Genomic DNA, 27,441 nt, shown 5'->3' with positions numbered 1-27,441 from the left:
GTTTTGGCTTAAAGATGGGTTGTTTTTGGGTTTTGCTTGTCGTTTTTAATGGGCCGTTTCAGTGGTTTTGTGGTGGTCATGAGTTTGCCACTGTGGGTTATGGGTTTTTTTTGGGTTGTCGGTCTTGGGTTGGTTTCAAAGTTTTGGTGGTGCTATTTCGGTGGTTGCATTGGGTTTGAATCGGAGGTTGAAGCTTGGCTTTGAATTGTTGCAATTTGTGATTTGGGTGGCTGGTTTGGTGGTTCAATGGTGGTGGTGATTCTGTAATTTATATTATTTGATTATGTAATTTATATTATTTTTGTGGGGGGTAAAAAGATCCTGATGGGAACGTGGGCCTTTTGGGCCGTGTTAAGGAAGGCCGACTTGACCCTGGGTTTGGAAGTTGTTAATACTATGGGTCGGCCCATGCGCCGAGGATCCGAGGACTCAGCCGAGGGTGAACTTATCCTCGAACTGACACCAGAGAACCCGGGACTTCATGGTACAGGTTAGGGAATGACACGGTCAAGACCAATGGTTAAAAGGGGTGAACCCTTGAATGCCCCAGAAGCACCAGTGTTGAAGAAATGACAAAGACAAAGGCTGCCACCTCCACATTAAAGACCCTGCACCTACCACCCTGGCCGCATTAATGGGGAGGTGACACTTGAACAGTGGAAGGGAAACTTCTAGTTACTGTTCAAAGGCACTAAGAAAAGAAATATCTATACTACGTGAGTAGTTGGGGTCAACACGTGTATAAAGTATTAAGAAGAAGAGTATTTAAGGGAGGACCTAGAACAGAAAGAGGGACGGAACTGTTTGTAACCTAAAAAGAAAAAAGACAAAGAGAGAGAGATAATATAAGAACAGCTCTCGGCTTACGTCCGAGGAGACCTATTTACATTACTCTTTGCTGTTTCCTAATACTGGCAATCTTTAGTTTGTCATTTAATCTTCACTCACTTCTAATCTGGGTTTCAAGCCCACTCTCTACAAATTTTCATTGTTTAAGGCTCATTGGGCCTGAGCCCACAACTGTTCTTGGGTCCAGGTGCAATTGTGCACTTACAATTTTATTGGGTTGTATGTAAGAATAAAAATGAGATGTTGAGTATATTGTTAAACAAGTTAGTAAAATAGATAAAATAACTTTTTGTATAAAATATGTATTTTTTTAGAAATTCGGATGTGAATGCTCTAAATGTGTAACTATATAAGCCTTACTTTTGCAATCAAAAATGGAAAATCACACCAAAACATACATACATACATACATACATATATATAAATATATATATATATATATATATATATATATATATATATATATATATATATCACAGTAAAGGAGGTTTATTATTTTTATTACTAAATTTTTTTAATGTTTTTTTAATCTCTATGTTAATGAAATTTCTTGCTAGAGGCAAGAAAGAGTATATGTATTATGTATTTGTTTGCCCTCTTTTTTTACCCAAAAAAAAAAAAAAAACTCCTCTTAAGGTTGGCCACGTGTAAGGCATTTAGATTATTTTTCCGTTCAATTAAGTAATTAGGGGGGGATCACCGCACACCTTTGGTGCGATGGTCACTTCACAAGTATATATAAGTACTTGTGGAGTGTGGGGAGGTAAGAGCCGGGTTCAAGTCTCTAGGAGGGAGCTTTACACACATATACACTTAGATTAGGCTAGAGTAGAATTCTATCTTATATCAAAAAATAAGAAAATGTAATTACCGGGGGGGGGGGGGGGGAAGCTCTATCTAAAAAACAAGTCTTCAATAACACTCTCATAAAGTAAATGAAAGACGGGGCCTCCAATATTGTGTAATGTAGAAGACAATATATTAACTAACAATTCATATATACAATATTGTTCAATGTTTTAATTAAACCAATTTTTCTTTAACCGTTTAATATTGAAGGCTATTTGGTCACAATTCAACATTTTAAGGTGTGTACAAGAGTATTCATCATATTCAGTGGCGAAGTCAAGATTTGAGTGGGGGGGGGGGGAATTTGTATATGATTTATGCACTTTCACAAAAGAAAAAAAAAAGTCAAATATTATAATAGCTAAGCATAGAGGAGTTTTATTAGGGTTCATGATGGATTGTGATTTTTCAAGTGGTGCACTTTGCTTTCCATGTTGGTATGCAAGACTGCATTTTTGAAAGGATTGATCAGGGTCTTTTTGCTAAAATACTGTAGGGAAAGATTAAAACTTATGTGTAAGGCATGCTAGTAAAGGACTTGTGGTTACTTATTTGTTCACTTAGAAGGTATAGTTATGCTCTATTTCAAGACTAAAGGAACATAGCGGAGTTTTAGTTGGCTAAATTATCATTAGGCGTGATTGATTAGAGCTTTTGGTTAAATGAAATTCCTCACACGATAAGGACGATCTTTGATCTAGATTGCGATTTCTATCAAAAGAAAATATAAGTTGGACTTTTTAATAAGTATTAGCTATGAAACTAAGGGTTTGTTTTTTTTTTTGGGCAGGCCAGGGGGAGCAGCTGCCCCCCTCAACCCCCTGAACATATATATATATATATATATATATATATATATATATATATATATGTGTGTGTGTGTGTGTGCGCGCGCGCGCGCGCGCACGCTTCTTATCTTCTAATTATCCTTAAGAGTGATCCCAAGATATTCAATAGGAATTTTGAACCTAATCTCATGAATCTTTCTACCCTCCCCCCCTCCCACCCCAAAAAAAAAAAAAAAAGTCATGGATCTATAATCACTATAGTTTTCGGCAATCAGAGGAAGCATGCACTGTAATTAAGCCAAAATAACTTCAAATCAAATGCATCAATGATAGTCAAACGAAGATTTGCTTGTCTTATTTAATTTTATAGAAAAGTTTCACCAGATTCAACACAACAAAGGGAAATGGACATTAATTCTCATGCAAAACTGCACTTAGAATATGATTCCGAGTATCAGGAACACGAGCAAGACACTAATGGCTACAGGCCACAGAGATGCACTGCCTCCATAACCACAGCTAGAAGGATGACCATCTTTCCTTAGTTGTGTAAGCAACATAATGTCAAGCAAATCGACAGGCTTCGCAGCAATACGCAGTACGTTTTTTTACCACAGCTTCTCCTGGAGTACTAGTACTGCTACTGGGGCCTGGAAATGTTGCTCCAAACACTTGTGTTTGTCCTTGGCAAGTTTTTGCATTCAGGTCCAATTCTTTGTCACTGAGGATAGGAAATTAAAATAGATAATGAGTATTACATTAATTGATTATTGAAAATCCGTAATGTTAGAGATACATTATTTTTCATAACTTAATGAAATGACAAGTTATTACATTTGCTCGCCTAATTTCTAAATAATTTTATTTTAAAATATCATAATTTTATTTTATTTTTTTCTTTCCCATTATGGACATATGCATCCAGGGGCGGAGGGAGGGGGTCCCGTGGGAAGTGCCCTGAACTTCCAAAAATTTCTCTAATAATAGTATAATATTACTATATAGTGTGAAAATGTCTTATTTGCCCCTACACCACAAAAGGACAAATAATTTTTTTTTTTTTTCAATTCCGATGGCAACTTCTATTAGAGCATCAGCATTGGTGCTGTAAAAAATTTCACAATTTGGCACTACAAAAAACTGTGTTATCTATTTTACCATCTCATTTTATAAAATACTTAATATCAGTAATTTTATTTTAGTTTTCAACACAATAAAATAATATTTACTTCAATAAACAACAACAACCACCACTAACACAATAAAATAATATAACTTTTAATAAAAAAATTTTTTTTTAACCATCTTAGCTACGGTGCACAGACATCTTTGGTTATGCACTGTAGCTCAACAGCCAAATTTTTTGGCTTTGCCTCCGCCAATGCAGCAGGCTTTTTAGTATTGATGGCGCTAAAAATAGTAATATGACTTTTTAGCACTACCAATGCTAATGCTCTCACATAAATAGGCCTACACTCCAACAACTTTTATATTAAAATAATGGTAGAAATGAAAAATGATGTTTTATATCCATTGTTTTACATGTTAGAAACCTCAACATTAATCTTACAAGTTGTAGTAGCTACTGTTGAAAGAAAGTTTTCAGCAATGAACATAATTAAAAATTGATTACACAATCAAATGGGAGATCAATGAATAAATGATTGCTCAGTCACATATATTGATAAAGATATATTCAAGACTATTGGGTGTGAAAAAATCATATAACGGTTTCAAAATATGAAAAATCGTCAAGAGCAATTGAGTAAATTAAACTAGGTGTGGAAAAATAAATTAAAGTTTACATTTATGTTAGATTGTGTATGAGAATTTCATTAGCATATAGTTGGTTATTTACTTTGTTATTAATATTGATTAATAATTTTCAGATTAATTTTTTACTTTTAATTTTGTCTTTTAATCTTAGCCCCCAACCCAAATTCTTGGCTCCGCTACTATATGCATCTCAAGAATTTTGATCCGTGTAGAATAGGATTTACAACTCGAACTAAGAGGTTTGATGATTTATAGAATTCATGTATGTATATAATTGAAGTCTTTGACTTTGTGTTAACTTTTTCTAATGTTTAATTAACACATTATAAGCTTTGACAAAATCACATTTTAACACTATTATTCTTTTGAGTTTAAATTATGTCCGGATGTGGCGTAAACCAAGGGGTTTACGCCACCAATAATATAACGCCATGTCAACACCTAATTAAAAATCTCATTAAATTTAAAAAAAAAAAAAAAACGAACAAGACAATGAACTTTTTGTGTTGATGTTAGCAACGGTGATGTTATTAGAGGCACAAAGAGGCTGAAGAAGTCACCACCAACGGTGATTTTTTTTTTTTTTTTTGGGAAAATGAATATTCATTCGTAAAAGGAAGAAACGTTACAGCCAAAAACTACCGTTTCTTCTTAGTGCGGTGGCCACTCTACAAGTATAAATGTTTGTGGAGTGTGAGGTAAGAGTTGAAATTTAAGCATCTAGGAGGGAGCTGCTCACACATATACATTTAGATTAAACTAGAATAGAAATTCTATCCGGTATAAAAGCAAGAGGAAAGAACAGAGGAAGAGCAGGACACAAGCACCAAAAGAGACCATGAACAAAGACACTAGCCAAGAGGACCGGAGATTTGAGAAGCTGGGTTGGAACAGCTCCAGAGGTAGTTAATGGCCTGCTATGTACAAAGACACCATGACCAGGTCAATGATTTGGTCATCTCTCTTCCTCCTTCTAAATTTCATTTTACCAAACCTTAAAAACAAAAACAAACCCCACAACCACAATAGACCAAGAACCCAGGTTCCAAAACACACATGCAAAAGCAAAAGCTTCAAAATTTAATCACCTACAAACAGCGAAGACACCAAATCCTTGTCTTGCCCCACCAAAATCCACACCTTTATCCCATATGCAAATCTTGAGCCAAACCCACAAACTTGCACATAACCCAGATGGGATATATATCTTAAAAAGATTGTACCTTGGATAATGAAAATTGAGAAAAAGAAAAAAGAAATCGAGAAAAAGGAAACTTAGGTTAGTAGCGACTTCTCCAGAGGCTTTTGGGCAGCATCTCCGGCGGCAGGGCTGTGTCTTAGTTGGCTTGGAGGTTTGGTTGGTTCTGACTTTTGAGGAAGATACAATTTTGGTATATGAATTTTTAGAGGCAAGATTATGTGTGATAAGTTTTATTCTTTAGTTTGCAAACAGCTGATGTGGCGGAATGTGATTGATGGGCGTAAAACTGGGGTTTTATGCCCCATCCGGACAGAATTGGCACTCACTCTCTCTCTCTCTCTCTCTCTCTCTCTCTCTCTCTCTCTCTCTCTCTCTCTCTCTCTATATATATATATATATATATATATATATATATATATATTCTCTCTAATTGATTTTAAATTTATTATGAAAATCTATAAAGCCGCATATATTTACACCGCACCATTATTAAATAGTAGAATATGTAGTTTCATGTAAAATTAATATGTGGCCCCTCCAAAAAAAATGAAATTAGTATGTAAATAACTATTAATAATTTCTCTAAAAAAAACTATTAATAATTAATTACCATAATTATCAAATTATATATTTTAAAAAATATAGAAAATTACATTTTGTCAATTATTCCGTACATTACATGAGTTATTGGTTACTTTTTTGTTTATAAATGTGGTATCTAATATGAAAAGAACTTACTAATAATGAACAGCAGAAACTCCTTGGTAGAAAACTTGTGTGTTCAAAGGATTAATGTTGGCGTAGATCCATTTAGCCCAAGTACTTAACCCGATCTTGTAAGCTTGCGTTCGATTCATCTCTTTGAAAATTTTTTGACCAACTTGGAAGTAATCCCATCTGAAATATGTAAGATTAACAAATTAGCTCAGGTCTTGTATCTGAGTGATCCATATAAGTTGCAAATTTTCTATGTTAGTCCAAGAATTCATACGTTTGAGCGTGTCCAGTGTGAGTCCACCAGTGATTGGTGTTGAAGTTCAACACGTCTGCTATTTTCCATAGGTTGCCAGTACTGAGGGAATCAAGCTTTAGAACCCTACCTATTTCTGTATCAACGAGGTCTACTAGGAATTCATTTCTCAAGAACATAACTGATACTCCATATTCCTATAAAACAAAGCAACGTCCAGGAGAGAGAATATATCATATCAAAATAATTGTGACCAAAAAAAAAAAAATAACATCAAAAAATACATGAGACTAAAAATTAACAAATCCTTAAACTCAAACGGTGCTACTGCTATTATAAAAAAAAAAAAAAAAAAAATGGTGCTACTGCTACCACATCAATGAATCAAGCCATCAACCACTTCTAGGAGTGTTATAAACTAGTCCACGTACCTTAAGATCCGCAATGTCACCCTCGACATTTTTTACTCTCTCTCTCTCCGATTTAGTTTGAAAATAAAATGAATTTTTTTATTAATTTTATTAATTATTTTGTTTTCTTAACTACACGTAAATTAAACTTTGGGATTGACATATATATCTTTTCAAAAAAAAAAAAAGTCCAATTGATTCACTACTTTTAGTTATAGCATAAAATTTAATAAAATGGAATTTAATTTTGAGTGTGCATTTGAATTAGGGGTGTCCAAGCCACTCGGTAACTTGACCCTCCAGCCACACCCGACCGGATTTGAACCACCCACCACCCTAACTGATTACTTCAGCGCTTGGTGGCGGGTTACCACCCTCAAAACTTGAGCTACAAGTAAAAACCAACAAATCCAACAAATTTTAAGCATTTTTTAGCTAGAGAATAGTGGAGATCTAGCATATATGACAAGATCTTCACTGGGTCTAGTGAGATCTCCGCCAAATCTAGTGGAAATCTCACCGGATTTGGGCTGATTTTTTCATTGCTTCACCGTTGTCGGGTTTGACCAAATCGACCAACACTCAACATGTGATCTGACCAGTTTGATTTGACTCCCTCACCAGTTGGTGGGTTGGGTCTGAAAATTTTCCACCTAATTTGGTGGGGTAGGTTGTGAGTTTGGCACAAATCCGACCCTAATTGACTTGTGGAAACCCCAAATTTGAATGATAATATAAATAAGAGAATGCGGAACAAATTTTGTTTTTGAAATAATTATGTATTTATTTATTTGGGTATTGTTTTGGTGAGTAGAACTTAATGCTAAGTAATTTTGATAAAGTATTGATATAATTATGTCTTTTTTTTTTTTTTCTTTTTTTTGTTTACGTGTTTGGATATACTTGAACTATGATTTTTATCCCTTTTTGTTTGGCAACACTAATTGGTTTTCTAAATTAAAAGTAACTTGGATATATCATTGGGTAATAAATATGACTTTTATATGATTTGTAGAATATGAAAAATTCAACTGCAATATTTCAATCTATGACTTTTTACATTGAAACAGATATTGCAGAGTATTTAGTACATAATTAGTCATAAATGATTTTAGGGTTTAAAAGAATGTCAAGTTCTTTTTAATTGATTATAAAAATTGAAATGTATTAAGAAATAATGTCAAGTTCTTTCTTTCTTTTTTGTATTTTTAATATAAATTTTGTGTTAGCATTGAATAGATGTTACTATGTTAATTAGTTTTACTTTCTTATGTATTAATTTAATTTTGAAGTTTTACTATATTTCTCATTCTTGACTAATGAAATCTTGATTTTGTCTCTGCTGGATTTAGTGTTCTTTAATTTGCTTTACCAAATTGGAGCATATTGAAAATGAAATACCCTTTACAAAATTTTGCAAAAGCTTACCATGCAGAAAGGATATTGTGTAATCTTGATTCTGTCTCTGCTGGATTTAGTGTTCTTTAATTTTGTTTTACCAAATTGGAGCATATTGAAAATAAAATACCATTTAGAAAATTTTGCAAAAGCCTACCAGAAAGGACACTGTGTAGAGTTGACTCTCAGTATTTTAGGAGTAATTAGAGTTTGGTGCTGCAGTATAAAGCTTGCACGTCAAAGACTGCCACATATTGTAACTTAAGGAGTCCCCCACAAACATGATCTTTTTGCCTCTTTGCCTCATCAAGAATTCACGAGCATCAAAACTATACCACAATAACATGAAAACAATGTTTAGCTAGTCCATGTGCACACTTGCAAAGCTGTAATAATAAGTATAGAGTATGACATTTTTACTCTAAACGTACAAATAGCACAGGTTGATTAAGTAAACTGAACAAAATAGAAGAATATCTATAGAATCGTTTACCTTGGGATGAGACAACTATTGGGCTTCCATATGTATTTCAGATATTCCATATCTGCAGGTCTACCATTCTTCTGGCGATTAATATCTTTTTTTGTGAATGGACAACTAGCTGCATCATAGAGCGGGTAATGATTATCAACAACCCAACTCCCTTGAAAATAATTGCAGCTAGAACATATTTTTTTTCCATGCTGGCCTGTGTTTCCTAAATGATCACTCTGCACTTTGTAGGACATGGTTACCACTAGGAAGATTAGAGCAATAATCTGAAAAGAACCAAACCCCAAAGTCATTTGAGAATATTGGAATTGTGAGTAGATCAGTAGATCAATACCGTATTTATAGGGATTGTGAGGGAGGGACTTCCCCGGGGGGGAAGGGGGGAGGGGGGGGGGGGGGGGCGGGGGCGGGAGGGTGTGTTCATTTTTACTTCAAGCCAATTAGTCAAGGACTTAAATTTCATTTGCAAATCACATCTCAAAAAAGAGAAAAAATATTCATAAAATGTGATATGGTGTGTTTGATTACTTGAGTACTATGAATAATGATATGCATTTTGGCCAAGGTGGACAATTCAATCAATGCGGTCAAAAGCACCAAGGTTGCGCTTGGATATTTAAATTTAAATTTAGGTTTACATTTTAAATCAATAATTTTGATTTAAAATTTCATAGAATTAGAAGTTTAGAATCTTTGAAAAATTTGGTCAAATCCAAATCTTTAACCTTTTTACACCATCCAAATAAAGTATTTAGATTTTATTCACCCAAATTCAAATTCACATGTTAAAAATCGTGCTAGCCAAACGCTCCACTGTTTATTGCGCAGATTTTAATTAAATTGAGCCATTAAAATCTTGTAAGTTGTGGCTTAAAGAAGTTGCCATAGCGGACAATATTCATATTTGATACATATCAAGATTTGTTTTTGGGGGGTTTTATGTCTTTTTGATTTGGTCAAAAATATTTTTGTTGTGAGCATTGTTAGTAATGTACAAGACGGAATATGTACGGTATATTATGTATGTGTTTCATTTAGTTCAGAGTTTTTTTTTAAACAAATTTGTAAAAATAAAACATAAAAAACGGAAATATTAGCGATTAAAAATGATATACGTACGGCAGTACGGGTATATTATGAATTTGAACAAAATATTAGTGATTAAAAATGATTATATATGTTAAATTATTACTTTTATTAAATTTAAATTTAGTAGCATACTTATATCATCTTAATATAATTTCATAAGAGAATTTACTAAATTTAGTATATATTCATCAACTTTTAGTTGTGATTTAAGAAAAATACATAACAAGTGAATGAAAGAAATAATATTTAATATATTATTTCACACATTTAATTACTTAGAAAAAAATAATATTTATTGTCTCGTGTTATTACGATTTCAAATTGTTTTATATTTGTTTAGTTAAAAAAATATCTTAATATATGAAAAAAATTGCAAGATTATAATAAAAACATGAAAATGATATCTAAATAATAAAACATGAAACAAAAAAAATATTAATTTTGATAATTTAATTGTTATATATAATTGTAAGCGCACAATTGCACCTGGCCCCAAGAACAGTTACGGGCTCAGGCCCAATGAGCCTTAAACAATATGAATTTGTAGAGTGTGGGCTTGAAACCCAGGTTAGAAGTGACTAAGGATTAAATGACAAGTCAAAGATTGCTAACATTTGAAAACAACAAGGAATATTGTAAATCAACCTCCTCGGACGTAAGCCGAGAGTTGTTCTTATATTATCTCTTCCTCTTTTTTCTTTTCCTTTTTGGATTACAAAAAAGTCCGTCCCTCTTCCTGTTCTAGGTTGCTCCTTAAATACTCCTCTTTTTGATACTTTGTACACGTGTTGCCCCAACTCCCCCTTAGCCTAGATATTTCTTTTCTCAGTGCCTTTGAACAGTAACCAGAAGTTTCCCTTCCACTGTTCAGGTGTCACTTCCCCATTAATGCGGCTAGGGTGGTAGGTGCAGGGTCTTTGATGTGGAGGTGGCAGCATTTATCTTTGGTATTTCTCTGACATCGGTGCTTCTAGGACATTCAAGGGTTCCCCCTCTTTAACCATTGGTCTTGACCGTGTCATTCCCTAACCTTTACCATGAAGTCCCGGGTTCTCCGGTGTCCGTCCGAAGGGAAATTCACCCTCGGCTAGATCCTCGGATCCTCGGCGTATGGGCCGACCCGTAGTACTAACAAATTCCAAACCCAAAAGCAGGTCGGCCTTCCTTAGCATGGCCCAAAGGCCCACATTCCCATCAGGGTCTTTTTACTCCCCACAATAATGACGTCTTAACAAATAAATAATTAAATTCTCGATAAAAGTATTGAAATTCAATTAAGTTAATGTATTTTTGTACAAGTATAATTCGAGAAACGTTGAGTATATGTTTAATTATTAAAAAAACGTTAAAAAAAATTTATGGTAAATGGAAGTTTTATTAAAAAAAAAAAAACGTATATATGTGTAATATACGGTGTAGTACACATACTTTACTAACCATGCTTGTGAGTGTAGGCTAGGGAGTTGAGATTAGATTCCATTACTCAACTTAAATATATACAATAAAATTTTTTATAAGAATATATACAATAAACTTCTAAAAAAAGAAGAATATATACACAAAAAATATAGTGACACAACAAAAATTCATAACAATTTTACAAATTAGTCTATCACCTCATACATGAACCCACCATAATCTGCAAATTATATTATTTTAATGATCTATACATGAGATTATAGGGGCTAATTTGAGAATGTTGTTAAATAATTTTTATTGTGTTCCTAAAGGTGGAGAGACTCTTTTTTTTTTTTTTTCTTTTTTTTGAGAAAAAAAGGTAGAGAGATCTTAAATATACAAGTAGCTACATTGGCTTCCCTAGTATATGTATGAGTGTGTGTGTGTGTATATATATATATATAGGATTCAGATCTTCTAGAGTTCCTAGGGAACTCTACCAAGTAGATTTCATTAAATCCTAACCACTCTTAAATGATTTAATGGTCTAGATTCTGCCATGTCAGCATTTCATTAATAATAATCTTAATTGTTTTGTTTTCAACATTATTTTATTATTTCAAGAATATTATTAATGAAATGCTGACATGGCAGAATTTAAACCATTAAATCATTAAAGAACGGTTAGGATTTAATGAAATCTACAGGTAGAGTACCCTAGGAACTCTAGAAGATCTGAATCCATATATATATATAATTAAATATTTTTTTATTGCTGAGTATTTTTTTCACTGGAGACAGATATATATGATTCTGCAAATTCCATTCACGCTCATTCCAACCTAGTATAGAATGATATGAGGCTATGACAAGGAATGGTGAGTGATCGACAAAGTTCACAGTAAAGAGTGCTTATATTTTGAAGTATAACAAACAATAGGAGACCAAGGTTGAACAAAGTTCTCACTCAATGTAACGAAGGGCTTATTGGAAATAATAAAATAATGTTGAAAACAAAACAATTAAGATTATTATTAATGAAATGCTGACATGGCAGAATCTAGACCATTAAATCATTTAAGAGTGGTTAGGATTTAATGAAATCTACTTGGTAGAGTTCCCTAGGAACTCTAGAAGATCTGAATCCATATATATATATAATTAAATATTTTTTTATTGCTGAGTATTTTTTTCACTGGAGACAGATATATATGATTCTGCAAATTCCATTCACGCTCATTCCATCCTAGTATAGAATGATATGAGACTGCAGCAACGAATGGTGAGTGATCGACAAAGTTCACAGTAAAGAGTGCTTATATTTTGAAGTATAACAAACAATAGGAGACCAAGGTTGAACAAAGTTCTCACTCAATGTAACGAAGGGCTTATTGGAAAATATTATGGAGAGCTACTTCTTTTGAATGGAGAGCTAGTTTGAATTATCGTTCCCAGTTCCCACAAATGAGCTGATCTCAGTCACAAACAGTTCTTGCACAATATGTCACCAAGAAAATTTGTCATTCATGCATGCTATTTGGACGAGTGTGCCGCATACTGTGTGAGGACTGAGGATACAGCTGGTACAGAGAAGGTATAAAAATGAGTCTAGAACCTAATGACCACTCTACAGCAAGAAATGGAGAAGATTAATAGACATGGGGAACTGCATATTTCATATGGCTCCAATGGAATCGGCTGATCTTTGTTGATGTTAATATGGACAATCCATACTTTGTGGCAAAATGAGCATTGAAGTTCTTTCATGATTACCAGATAGCTTAGTTTCCCCAAATAGCCCTAGTGCTTCAGTCACCACACCAGACAAGCGAGGAACGACGTGGAAGCTACCGCCAAAAACTGTCTATCAGATTAACTGGGAAGTGGACAAGTGGTGCAGGGAAAGGACAGATTCAATGCTGGACTGGGATAATAATTTGAAACCGTATGGGACAAGTAGAACTGTAGAAGTAGCCATGGGCAAAAAGAGTGTATCTAATCTAAAAGATACAAAACTGTGTGGTGACAAGGCGGCAAGGCGGCAAGGGCTCTATTTTTGAAATTTTTTTACTTAAGAAATCCAATACCCTCTATTACAAGGTGAGTTCCACCTCATGACAGAAAGTGATTTCTTGTAATCGGCATTATCAATTTGCATATCTTTCTTGGCAATCAAAGCTAAAATAACAATTACCTTAAGACTGTTCAAGTCATTTCTTGGGTTTTGGAAAATTTTCTATCGACACTTCCATCAAAGTTGGAAATTCTCAAACACAGAGCTAGATAGAAAATGGCATAAGAAGTGGTAATTACAGAAATTAGTTGCTCAACTTACCAAATTACAATACGGAAGAATGATAAAAATTAGGGGTGTTTGTGGTGCGATTTTGGGCCATTTTTAATACCGTACTTTGCATTGCGATTTAATTAAAACTATAACTGCACCGTACCTTATTTTTGCAGTTACATGTGCAGTGCGGTGTGATGCTGTGCTGTTTAAAGTTTAGCCAAAACCATAACCGCACCGCACCTTATTTTTGCGCTCACATGTGCGGTGCGGTGTATAAGATGCGATTAAAATAATATGAAGTTGATATATTTTTTAAATTTTGGGCTTTTTTTACCCAATCCAAAACTAATTTTTCCTTTTGTTTTGGTCCAAGTTTTAAACTATTGAGCTAGTTTTTCTTTATTTTGGGCTGGCTTTCCTAATCAACACTTACTAGGGTTATCAAACTTTTTTTTTATTTTAAAACTAGGGTTATTAAATTATTAATAATATATTTAATATTAAAAATAATTAAATATATTAATATATAGAGAAGGTGCGGTGCGGTTTGTACGGTTTTCTTATTATAAAACCGCAAACCGCACTGCATTATGCGGTGTGGTGCGGTGCGATGCATTATTACTTGTGGTGCGGTGCGGTTATGCCATTTTGCAAGTGGTTTTGGTGCAGTTTTTACGGTTTGTGCGGTTTATGCAATTTCGTGAACACCCCTAATAAAAACAGGCAAAAAAAAAAAAAAAAAAGAAAAAAGAAAAAGAGATGCATAAAACAAAACAGGCAGCTAAGAAATTTCTACAGACTCTCAATTTAAACAATGAGACACGTCATTTAGGTAGAAACATAGCATAAAATATACATGCTCAAATTAATTACAGAACATAAGCAGTTAAATAATTTATAGTCGTAACTTCTTTACAAACAACGACTTTGGCACCAAATGAAGCACAAATGCATTCCATTCTTGAAGAAATGTTGTACCAGCGGCCGCAGTCTCTATTCTCCATTCATATATGTTTCCTTTCCCTCTTTGCAAGTCAAATACAGGAAAGATATATTCTTTTTTTTCCTCCCTAAATTCAAAATCATCTATCGAAAATCAGTTTGTTTTCTCTTTGCTTACCATTTTTTTTTTTTTGCCCTTATTCTTTCTCTTTCCTCCCCAAGGCAAAACCAAACAGAGTGTGTGTGAAATTCATGAATATGACCATATAAAACCACTACCCCTTAAGGCCTTATCCACTATAGTGGGTTCTGTAGGCCTCAAATCACAACCTTCAGTTCAAATTTAGCATAGTTAAACATAAGAACATAACCTCCCTACAGTCAAAAAAAGTAACAGCTTTAGTTGTAGTTAGGGGTGGCAATTCGTGTTCGCGTGTCGGGTTCGTGTCGTGTCAAGTTATGAGTATTCGACTACATAGGTTAACACTAACCCGACATGTTTCTTAAACAGGTCAAGATTCCTCAATCCTAACATGACTCATTTATTAAACGGGTCAGTCGTGTCAACCTGTTTATCAGATTTTATCAAAATGAAAAATAAAAATTAATGAAAAAATAAACAAATAAATATTTTTAATATAAAATTTAGAACTAACAAGTAATTGCATCACAAATAATCATTCAAAATTAAAGCATATCTCAATATCACAAATAATCAATCACAATATGTTAAAGAAAATAAATCACAACAACTAATAAGTTTATATACCTAGAGTTTGAAGGGTATATTGGTAAAATATCTTTTAATTAAACGGGTCAGATGGGTCAAACATGTATTATGTGTTCAACACTAACTCAACCCATTTATTAAACGGGTTGACCGTGTCAACCTGAATATAACACGAACCCGTTAAGCCTCAACTCATAACCTACTAATTTCGTGTCGTGTCGTGTCGGGTTCGCGAGTCGTGTCAAATTTTGCCAACCCTAGTTGTAGTACTTAACCAATGAGTTTCATACAATTTAGAGGGTCTATTCAAACAACATTATGAAAATTTTGGAAACAATAGACAGTTGCGAATGCACTAGCTTGTCACATAGTTTCATTGATGTCATAGAGGACTTGCTCACAATTAGCATTTTAATAGACACGTCACTTGTACTTTTACGGTTTCATGGGCTATTAACATTCTGGTCTGCCTATTAAAATAAAAAATAAAAACGTTTTGGTCTGCAACCTGGGATAGCCTTTAAAGTTTCACAAGCTTTTGAAGCATCACTCCAGATTCTACTCCTTGTTTCCAAGATAACTTCGTGTAGCAAGAGCAATAACTTTTTTCTCTCCCTCCAACTTACAAATGTCAAAAGGAGCAGGATACGGTACTCCTTTAAAATTGAACCTGCTAAATAGTAGCTTTTGTTAAGTCATTGGGACTCATAACAAAACAAATGATGACGGGATCAAGTAATTCAAAGAAGGAAACTAATCATAGCATGAATAATTTATCTACCCTATGCAAATCTTGAAGTCAAAGGAGACTTAAATTTTGATGACATCAAGTTTTGCTCTTGAACTACAAGCTTCCATAGTAATTTATTAACTTATTCTCAACTTATTCCTGAGAGAAATAGAATCTAATATTTCCTTTATAATATCAATAAGCTCCCATAGTAGCTTCTAAAATAGCTGCATCCACAGATATTATAGGGCAAGAGAAGATAAAATTTTTTCAAGTCATTAAATATACAAGTCAAATATTTCTGTATTGTAATATAATTCTCATCTTATACATAGGGGCTACATTCAATGAAATCTGACTAGTTCACCAGACTACCACTAATGTTATAGACAAAGCACCATCAATTCATATTTTGAGTTTTGTCAAATTTAAGCTCGCCAAAGCTGTAGATCAGTTCAAAAGTTGTTCAAACTATTGTTAGGCTGTTAATTTAACAAAATAACATATTAGCAACAAAAAAAAAAAACAGAATTCATCTACCTCGCCTGATATGTTTAAGTCTGTGCTGAGACCAAACTGTAACCAGATGCTGCACTATAGGCCAGAGAGTCCTTCTTAGGTTGGATTTTTCTCAAACTTGTAGCCAAACTTTGTTGCTTTTAACTCGTTCAGCAGTCACTTTCTCAAGCTTGCGTATCCGTGCTTCAATTCCCAACCCTGGTATCTCAAATGTACAAGAGCTACTAGAGAGTGCTTCACGCTCTTCCTTCCTTTCGGTTGCATCTTCCATAGATCCTTCTGCATTCCCTATCACAACTTCACCATGCATAATTTTCCCAACAGCTTCCATTAGAGGCTCGATCATTCTATCTTTTCCATTATCTGTAGTTAATGATGATAAGGCATGAGATTTAGCATCTGATAGAGGTTTTCCATCACCCGAAATTCTGTTCAAAACTCCATTATTAATGTTACAAGATCTCAATAGTTCCTTCACTGTTAATTTATCTTCCTCATCAGAGTCCTCTATAACTCTATTACATTTGGGAGGGAAACCAGGAGGAACAGAAGCATTGTTGCCAATCAAACTCCTTTTTGGACTCTTTGATGATTGTTTTGAACTATTTGAATCTCTTTGACAATCTGCAACACCCTTTGCTACATCGTTCTTCCCCAATTTTCTAACAGGGTCATTATCAGAAGTAGAAGATGAAAGATATTCAAAATGTCTGAACGAATTCCCAGCTTCACCATGCTGTTTTCCCTGGCTATTCGTAAATTTCTTATGCTTGTGAGTAAATTTCACCCTTTCTGCAATGGTTAGCCCACCTTCATCATTACAATTCTCCACTTCCACCCTATTAAACTTGGGAGAAAAACCAGGAGTAATGTGAAGATCCGATAGAGGTTTTCCATTACCCAAAATTCCATTCCTAACTCCACTATTAATGTCACAAGATCTCAATAGTTCCTTCACTGTTAATTTATCTTCCTCATCAGAGTCTTCTATATGAATCCTAATACATTTGGGAGGAAAACCAGGAGGAACAGAGGCATCGTTGCCACTCACACTCCCTTTTGAATTCTTTGATGATTGTTTTGAACAATTTGAATCTCTCTGACAATCTGTAACACCCTTTGCTACATCTTTCTTCCACAATTTTATAACAGGCCCATAATCAGAAGTAGAAGATGAAAGACATTTAAAATGACTGAATGAATTCCCAGCTTCACCATGCTGTTTTCCCTGGCTATTTGCAAATTTTTTATGCTTGTCAGTAAATTTCATCCTTTCTGAAATGGTTAGCCCATCTTCATCATTACAATTCTCCACTCCCACCATACTAAACTTGGGAGAAAAGCCAGGAGTAACGTGAAGATCGTTAAATTTCCTCTTTCCTTTCGACTTCTTAGGTGGTTTTTTTGAACTCCTTGAAGGAATATAGGCATGGTTGCCCTTCTTTCCTTTTGAAACCTTTTGTAATGGTCTTTCTAAACCCTTTGGTTCTCTATGTTGTTGCACAGCTCCGTTACTTGCATCATGCTGACCAAGAATTGATTGCTTCCACCACTCCAAGTACCTGACAGTAACATCTGCCTCAAAAAGCCGGGGTGGAACATATAATTTCATATTACATGCCGGCTTACTATAGTGATTCCAAGCAATCTCTGGAGTCTCATCTAATTGAGGAACAGAAACCGGAAGGTCTTGATCCATTCCAAATTGCATTGCTACTCTATGTGGAAGGTATTGTTCTATACAACCAAGCCCAACTAGCTCAGCCACCCTTAAGCATCTAGCAAATGACTGCGATTCCTCATCCAAACCTGGACCAACTGATATGTACTTTTCCTTTTCTGCATAAAACTTAGGAAATTTGCAGTTATTAACAGTCAAGGTATAAGGACGCCATTGGAAACTCTCTCCAGCCGAGTCTAAAGCCAACCTCACATTCTCAACTTCGTGGCTAATTACTTTGTTCCATCTAGCTATTCTCGGCTCACCATAATTGATAACATTTGGGTTTGGCCGCAACTCTAAAAATCTCTCCCAAGCCCAAATCTGAACTAAATGAAACGGTGAAAAAATGGAAAGTTGCAAAACACCGTCTTCACCATCCTTACATGGCACTAATTTGGATGAAGCAATCATTTTTTCTTTGAACGAACTCAAGTCTCTATAAATGCTGGCAAGAACTGCGGGCGCTAGTGCAATTCTTGTCCCTCTAGCTAGTTGAATTGCAATAGGAAAAAGATGCTTACTAATTGAGTCCCTAGTGGTTATGAATACATACCTTGACAACCAACAGGCGAGAAATGCTTCGTGCTCGACTTCACTCCCACTATCCATGAATTTCTTCATCCATAAGGCTTTGTCAGCCTTCTTTCTTATAGTTCTTGCAATCTCTCTCCTTGCTTCTTCCAATTTCTCTTCTGTCTTCTTTAGTTCTTCAGAGTCAATAGTGCATAAAACAGAGTCGCCCAAAACAGAATAACCTCCCAAAACTATTGTATCTTCCAATGTGATTGTTATTTCACCCCAGGGAAATAGGAAGGTATTGGTCTCAGAACACCATTTCTCTGCAACCCCAAATACTAAATCATTGCCTCTGACTATTTCGTACGTGGAATTCAAGACTGCTTCGTATATACCAGCTTTCTTCCATGTAGTTTGGTGCAAAGCAGCCATCTTTTCCACCCATGTTTTCCAATTATCTCGAGGGTATCGCCAGCCGCAGAATGAGACTCTCAGAGGTAGTTTTTTGTGTGGCTCAATATACGGTGGAATGGAAGAGGGATGAAATGGTGGGAGGTTAAAGACTGGGCCTTTGATAGTGGGTGTGAGAAAATGGGCAATTCTGAGAGTTGGGTTTCCACCAGTTGATGAAACCATGAGCTCTTCTCTGATTTCAACAATGGTGTCTGATGGGTCGTCCATCTTTGTAGAACAAGAAAGAGAGAGCTGAGAATGGACTGTAGGGGAAGGTAGCAACTCCTAGTTATTTTCGTCGAACACAAAAAGAAAGAGGAGGTGAAGGGACTGTGTAATGTGTTCAGTGTTCACCGCTCACGGGTGCAGCAAAGAAAAAGTGTGATCATATCGTGTAGTCTTCCAGTTGGGCTTTTCGCTTACCAATAAAAGAAAGGAAAAAAAAGTGTTTTTATATACATAAGGCTGTATAGTAATAAATGTGATATTGATTCGATATTAATTTGTGCATGAGTAAAATAAAATCCGCCCCCCTTAGCCAAGATCTCTATAGATTTATTTTTGTTAGAAATAAAGTCTACTTGGTCCCCGTAAAGTTAAAAGGGTGATGTATATCCAAAATTCAATCCATTTGAACTATCAAGATAACTCAATTGGACCATTACGATCGTCAAAGTTCATTTCAATCCCGCTTTCTTTTACTTTTTTTTATGAAGGTTTGGTTTAAATTTACCAAATGTTTAGGTGTATGATACGTAGGTGACCAAATGATCTTCCATACAACACCTATAACAATTATTTTCATGGTTTTTTGTTGGTTTATTCGGAAATCCTTATCATTTTCTTGTCTTATTTCATTTTTGATTTTCTGATGGTAAAGTGTCTTGTTCCCTTTTGAAGAATTATGAGTATGACTTTGTCTATATTGATTGTTCCTACCATATCCACATCCACATCCACGACCATTCTTTCCTCCATGATTATCAAATACATTTCATTCGCTTTTGGTAATAGGGTAAAACCGGTTGGGTGAGATTGGTGGTTTTTCAATGAAAGTTCATTATTTTGTTCAACAACTATAAGAAAATATATTAGTTCAAGATACTTTATGAATTTATACTCTTGATATTGTTGTTATAGCCCATAGGAGCACAATCGAAGCATGAAATATGGTACATGTTTTCTCCAACGTATGAGACATGAAATATAATATATGTTTTTTCCATCGCGTCTTCATTAGTGATCTTTTTCCCACATAATTTTAATTGTAAGCTGATTTTAAAAAGTACTGAATTATACTCATCCACACTTTTAAATCTTGCAGCTTCAAGTGGAACCAATCATAACCAGTTTTTGGGAGGACTACAATCTTTTGATTCTCATATCTCTTCTTTAATTTTTTCCACAAGTGGATAAGGTCTTTTTACTATAAGGAATTTAGTTTTTAATTCTTCATTACTTTTGTGTGATCCTGCTAGAATGCTTGGTTGGTGTATCTCCAAGATTCATTACTTCTAGATGAATCTCAGCATCAAGGATCCATGATAAGTAATTCTTGCCTGAGATTTCAAGGGCAACAAATTCAAGTTTTGTAAGGTTCAGCATGTATATCAATGTGATGACAAATAAATAGGATAATAAAATTACTAATTACTAGGAAGAAAACTTACTGTGAATTAGGAGCACCATACAAATAAACTTTAATGTTTGAAGAAAAAAATAATTGGTTTAGCAATTTTTTTTTTTTAATTTTATGAGAAAAGAAAAAAGAACTAACTTTTTTTTTTTTACAAATTTTTATATTTTCAATGAAAATGGTATTAAAACTTTCATAAGAATACCAGTTAAGTGAACTCTAAATTTAATTTCTAAACTATTTTTATATTATTGGTGACACGTCATTAAGAAAGATTAAAGATATGTAGTAAAATTTATATCAGGATCCATGCATCACTCAAAAAATAAATAAATTAAAAGTAACTAAAAACCAAGTCATATGGTTTTCATGTCTCATGAAAATGAAAAGAAAATCGCCTTTCTATGTTCTTCTATAAAATAAAAAAAATAAAAAATAAAAACTATTCACTTAGTTCTTCCTAAAGAACCATGTCATATTAAAGCTTTGCTTTTGCGTTTTCAATAAGAAAATTCACATAAGAAAAATAAAGGGTTTAATAACATATCTAATTCTCAACTTTTGCACCATATTTCAAAATGATATCTTATTTTTTAAATGTTTCAATTTAGTCATCTATATTCTTAATAATATGATTTTTTGTTTGGGTTTCATCTTTTTGAGTACTAAACTATCCTTACACAAATTCTTGAACTTTCTAAAGTATCCATATCTTTTAGTTAAATAATTTTAAATTAAAAAACACAAAATGATTAAAAGAGTAATTTACTATTTCTAAGTTTCAGGCTTTTCCCTTACTCTTCTTTATCTAATTTACCACTTTTTATTTTAAATTCAAATTTTCAAATTTTAAACTCCCGTACGAAATAACTTCTTTTTTTTTAATCACATAAAAAAAATTTTATAAAAATTAAGACACTATCTTTATCTCACTTTTAAACATTAGTACTTTAATGATTGTGTCAAAAATATCTACCCTTAATGGGTGGATGGAAATCGGGATAATTTTACATTTAAAAATAAAAATAATTTTTATATATAGAGTATTTACTTTTTACTGTTCATGTACTCCTGTTAAGCTATATCAACAATTACATTAGCTTTTTCGTCCTATTTTTTTTTTTTGAAAATATAGAATATTCAATAGATAGTAAGAGTCTCACATCATGATAATGAAAACAATATGGCTTTACATATTCATTTTAAGTAATTTTAATTTTACATATATTTTACCGTTGGTTTGTTACACATTAATTTATTTTAATCCAAATGATTAAATGATTATAACTGAAAATATATTTAAAAAAAAACTTGAAAAAATAGTAAAAACTATTCGGTTAGTTACTTTTTTTTTTTTTTTTTTTGTTGAGAAGGAAATACTTTCAAACTTTTATTCAAGGGGCTTTAAATCAGCCAAAATAGCAGAATCTAAATCTGGTAGAACAGACTCTTCGGTTAGTTACTTAATATGTCAAAGTGCTTTCCAATTTATTTTTTTCTTCTAATTTTTTTTTTTATACAAGATAGAATTTCCACTCTAGCCTAATCTAAATGTATATGTGTGTGAAACTCCCTCTAGGAGACTTGAATTCCGGCCCTTGCCCCCCACACCATACAGGCATTTATACTTATGGAGTGACCACCATCATGATAATAATAGGGTCCGTTTGGATAGAACTTATTGCTGAAAACTGAAAACTGAAAACTGAAAACACTGTAGCAAAATAATTTTAAAATGTGTGAATAGTACCGCGGGACCCATTTTTAATGAAAAAGTGGCTGAAAAGTAAAATTTGTGGGTCCGTGAACAGTGCACGAATGCACTGTTCACGGAAGACTGGTCAACATCTGCGGCTTGGGAAAAAAAAAAAAAAAAAAAAAAAAAGCTTGAAACGCAAAACGCAAAACGCAGCCTTGAATCCAAACACATTCATAATCTCACATCATGATAATGAGATTGACTTTACATATTTATCTCAGGTAGTTTAACTTTACATATACTTTATTGTTAAATATTCATTTACTTTAATTCAAATTTTTATAATTGATTTTTTTGAAAAAAATAGTAATACAATCACCTCTCCCCCATTGTTTTTTTTTTTTTTTTTTTTTTTTTTTTTTTTTTTATAGAAAACTTCTCCCCAAGGTAACTATTGAATTTATAACCCAAAAAAAAAAAAAAATAGTGACCTTGGCTTAATAGTAGTAGTAGAATTGTTGTCTTAGTTAAAAATGAATTTTATGAAGTGTCATATTGTCCAAATTACATAAAAATATTTTAAACAATTCAAACAATTCCCCAAAGGACAAAGTTTAGCTACAAAATTAGTTATAGCCTTAAAAATAAACATTACTTCATATTTTTAAAATTTAATCGTTGAATTGCATGTTCTATTTATTCTTAATATACATGTCAAATTTTACACATTATTTACTATATGATCTATTAACTTATATTTTAAGTATAATTTTAAACTAGAAAAACTTTCAATTTAAACATTTTGTTGATAACATTGTTATTAATTTTTAATTTTCTAGAAATTTTGCAAACATTGAGGATATAAAAAAAAGATATAATCTAATGGTAGATTTGTCAAAGTCCAGTGGTGGATTGGTTGTAACCTTAGATTACAACTAATTTTGTAACTAAACTTTATTATTTTCCAAATCTTTTTTCTTTTTGATAAGAATTTTTTTATTAATTAAAAAAGAATTCGTTTTTCTATCCATTATAAGAAATCTTGCGAGAAGTGCATAAGTATAGAAGCACCATTTCGTTTCAGTGTGTGTGTATATATATATATATTTGTCAGCTTATTAGGAAACAAATAGAGCTCAACGAGTGTACGTATTCTTTTCAGTCAAATTGACCATTTTTTTTTCTCAACAGCCTGTGAGAACCACGTCTCAAGCCGGCAGCAGGGGGAGGGGTAGTTTGAGTCCTCGAATGGTTACTCGACCGACAATGCTTTATCCTTAGTTTAGGGTTTCATACAATACTCACCACTTAATTTAGTTAAAGAAGGAAATTAATTAAGAAAACCTCAAAATATATCTCTATTGATTGAATATCTGAAATTTCATCATTGTAGTTCAAGAATGAACCTAAACTGAAAAGTCCATGATTTATAATCTAAAAAGAGGGGGGCGGGGGGCTGGTACATTGACTGATCATTTTCCTAACTATAATCTAGAAAATAAAATTACATGGATAAGACTTAATCTAGAATCCACAAATTAAGTTTAGAGGTTAGGTAATGAAATGAAAAGATGTTAGCATACATTCCATCCCAACTCAAAAGTTGTGGGTTCTAGTTAGCTCAACTGGTAAAGTCTCTGATAGTTGTATAAAAGATCTGGAATTCAATTCCCGCCTACACCAAAAACTAATTGGTATCTTGGTCTTGGTCTGATGATAATGAGCTACCATCAGAAGCGAATGCTATAGGTTGAAACTCAATCAATAAAAAAAAAAAAAAAAAAAATCAAAAGCCAGTTTTTTATGATTTATTAGGCATATCATCTTATGCACAAATAATCAAATATACATCCATTTATGTCATCATCATTTAAGCATAACATCAAAGAAAAAAAAAATAACATTCAAGAATAAAGATAATGCGCATCATGCAATCATAATCATATTGCAATCGTTATCATCATAACATGATCTACTATTCATGTTCTTAAAAATCATTTCATCATGTTAGGCATATATTCAGAAAAGTATGTGATTACTTAGCCCATATCATCAAAATGAAGCATTCACAATGTATTATACAACAAGTGAGGATAGAATATATCAAGAACAAAAAAAAATTAAGTCACATATCTCTGTATATTGTGATATAATCTAGTCCGCCACACTAGTGCAGATATTATGGACAAATCAACTTCAGTTCAAATGTTAGGTTTCGTCAAATTTTGCTAGAGTTGTACATCAGTTCAAAAGTTTTTCCAAATATTGTGAGGCAGAGGCAGTTAATTTAACAAAATAAATGATTAGCCATAAAAAATAGAATACATCTACCTCGTCTGATATATTAAAATCTGAGTTCAGACCAAAAGTTTACCAGATGCTGCCACTATGGGCGAGAGAGGCCTTCTTTGGTTGATTTTTTCTCAAACTTGTAGCCAAACCTTGCTGCTTTTAGCTCAGCAACCAGTTTCTCAAGCTTGCTTATCCGTACTTCAAGTTCCAACCCCGGTTTATGATCAAATGTACAAGAGCTACTTCTTTCACCATCAATAACATTGATGCTTTCCATAGAGAATTCTTCACTGCCTTCCTTACTCTTGTTTGTAATTTCGATAGAATCTCTTGCATTCCCCATCACAGCTTCACCATGCATAATTTTCACAACAGGATCCATCAGAGATTTAATCTTTCCAACTTTTCCCTTATCTGCTGTTGATGATGACAAGACATGAGATTTAGCACTAGATAGAGGCTTGCCATTACCTGACATTTGGTTTCCAACTCCATTATTAGTATTACAAGATCTCAATAGTTGCTTCAGTGTTAATTCATCTTCCTCATCAGAGTCCCCTGCATCAACTCTATTACATTTGGGAGGGAAACCAGGTGCCACAGAGGCATCGTTTCCCTTTTGAGCTATTTGAATCTCTTTGACACTCCACAACGCCCTTTGCTACATCTTTCTTACCCAATTTTCTAACAGGCCCACTATCTGAAGAAGAAGATGAAAGACATTCAAAATGACTAAATGAATTCCCAGCTTCACCATCCTGTTGTCCCTGGATATTTGAAAAATTCTTATGCTTGCCAGTAAATTTCATCCTTTCTGCAATGGTTAACCCATCTTCGTCATTACAATTCCCCACTCCAAACCTACTAGAAAATCCAGGAGTAACATGAAGATCATCACTTTTCTTCTTTCCTTTCACCTTCTTATGTGGATTTTTTGAGCTCTTTGAAGGAATATAGGCATTGTCGGTCCCCTTCTTTCCTTCTCCTGCTTGTTGCACAGCTCCAATAATTGCATCCTTCTGACTAATAATAGATTGCTTCCACCACTCCAAGTACCTGACAGTAACATATCCCTTGAAATGCCGGGATGGAACGTATAATTCCATCTTATGTATTGGCGTACTATAATGATTCCAAGCAATCTTTGGAGTCTCATTTATTCGAGCAACACAATCTGGAAGATCTTGATCCATTCCAAATTGCATTGCTACTCTATGTGGAAGGTACTGTTCTATACAACCAAGCCCAACTAGCTCAGAAACCCTTAGGCATCTAGCAAATGACTGCAATTCCTCATCCAAACCAGGACCAACTGATATGTACTTTTCCTTTTCTGCTGCATAAAATTTAGGAAAATTGCAGTCATTGACAGCCCTGGCGTAAGGACGCCACAGAAAACTCTCTCCACATGAGTCTAATGCCGACCTCACGCTCGCAATTTTTGAACCATTTACTTTGTCCCATTTAGCCATTATCGAGTCACCATTATAGATCACATTCGGGTTTGGCCGCAACTCTAAAAATCTTTCCCAAACCCAAATCTGAACTAAATGAAATGGCGAGACAATGCTAAGTTCTAAAACACCATCTTCATCATCTCTAAACGGAACTGATTTGGCTGAAGCAATAATTTTTTCTTTGAACAAACTCAAGTCTCTATAAATGCTGGCAAGAACCGTGGGCGCAAGTGCAATTTTTCTACCTCTAGCTAGATGAATTGCAATTGAAAAGGCACACTCACGAATTGTTTGAGAAGAATTTTGTAAAACGTACCTAGACAACCAACATGAAAGAAATGCTTCATGTTCAAATTCGCTACCACTGTCCATGAATTTCTTCAACCATTTGAATTGGCATGCCTTTTTAGCTTTAGTCCTCCCTATTTCTCTTCGGGCTTCTTTCAGACTATTTTCTATCTCATTTTGTTCTTCCGACTCAACAGGGCAAAAAACAGAGTCTCCAAGAACAGAGTAGCCCCCCAAAACCATTATGTCTTCCAATGTGATTGTCGCTTCACCCCAACGAAATATGAAGGTATTGGTCTCAGAACACCATCTCTCTCCAAATCCAAATACTAAATCATTGTCTCTTCGGATTTGGTATGTGGAATTCAAGACAGCTTCGTATATACCAGCTTTCTTCCATGTATCTTGGTGCAAAGAAGCCATCTTTTCCACCCATGTATTCCAAATATTCTGAGGGTATCGCCAGCCCCAGAAGGAGACCCTCAGAGGTAGTTTTTGTGGCTCAAAATATGGTGGGAGGGAAGAGGAAGAGACTGGTGGGAGGTTAAAGTCTGGACCTTTGATAGTGGGTGTGAGAAAATGGGCAATTCTGAGAGTTGGGTTTCCACCAGTTGATGAAACCATGAGCTCTTCTCTGATTTCAACAATGGAGTCTGATGGGTCATCCATATCTGTAGAACAAGAAAGAGAGAGCTGAGGAGGGACTGTAGGGGAAAGGTAGCAACTTAGTGAATAATCTAAATTCTAGTTTAGTTTCTTTGCAGAGAGAGAGAGAGAGAGAGTGTGTGTGTGTGTGTGTGACTGTTCAGCTATGTTCACTACGTTTGGAAGTTGGAAGTGTTCATGGCTTCATGCGAGGTAAAGAGTTAGGGAAGTGTGCTCGTAAAGAATATTCTTCTTGGGCTTTTCACTTATCGGTAAAAGAAATTATTACATACAGTAAAA

At 34.0% G+C, this 27,441-nt stretch overlaps 1 protein-coding gene and 1 pseudogene across 1 annotated transcript; both read right to left on the bottom strand.

The window, feature by feature from the left end:
* Positions 1-2,897: 2,897 nt before the first annotated feature.
* LOC142639451 (protein trichome birefringence-like 42) lies at positions 2,898-8,970 on the bottom strand (annotated as a pseudogene).
* Positions 8,971-24,845: 15,875 nt separating this feature from the next.
* Positions 24,846-26,739, bottom strand: LOC142639450 (uncharacterized). Its single transcript, XM_075813625.1, has 2 exons — positions 25,428-26,739; positions 24,846-25,309 (listed from the first exon to the last, which is right to left on the bottom strand). Exons 1-2 carry the CDS (start codon positions 26,737-26,739, stop codon positions 24,846-24,848), a joined length of 1,776 nt encoding a protein of 591 aa, XP_075669740.1.
* Positions 26,740-27,441: the final 702 nt, after the last annotated feature.

Source organism: Castanea sativa, chromosome 6, assembly GCF_040712315.1.
Source record: "Castanea sativa cultivar Marrone di Chiusa Pesio chromosome 6, ASM4071231v1".
NCBI classification, from domain to species: Eukaryota; Viridiplantae; Streptophyta; class Magnoliopsida; order Fagales; family Fagaceae; genus Castanea; species Castanea sativa.
This window is presented reverse-complemented; position numbering and strand designations above follow the sequence as displayed.

Excerpts from the sequence above, each read along its gene's own strand:
- LOC142639450 (XM_075813625.1), bottom strand. The coding sequence starts at position 26,739 with ATGGTTTTGGGGGGCTACTCTGTTCTTGGAGACTCTGTTTTTTGCCCT. Across the intron at positions 25,310-25,427 it reads TGGGCCTGTTAGAAAATTGG|GGGACTCTGATGAGGAAGAT; the intron begins GTAAGAAAGATG and ends GAGTTGATGCAG.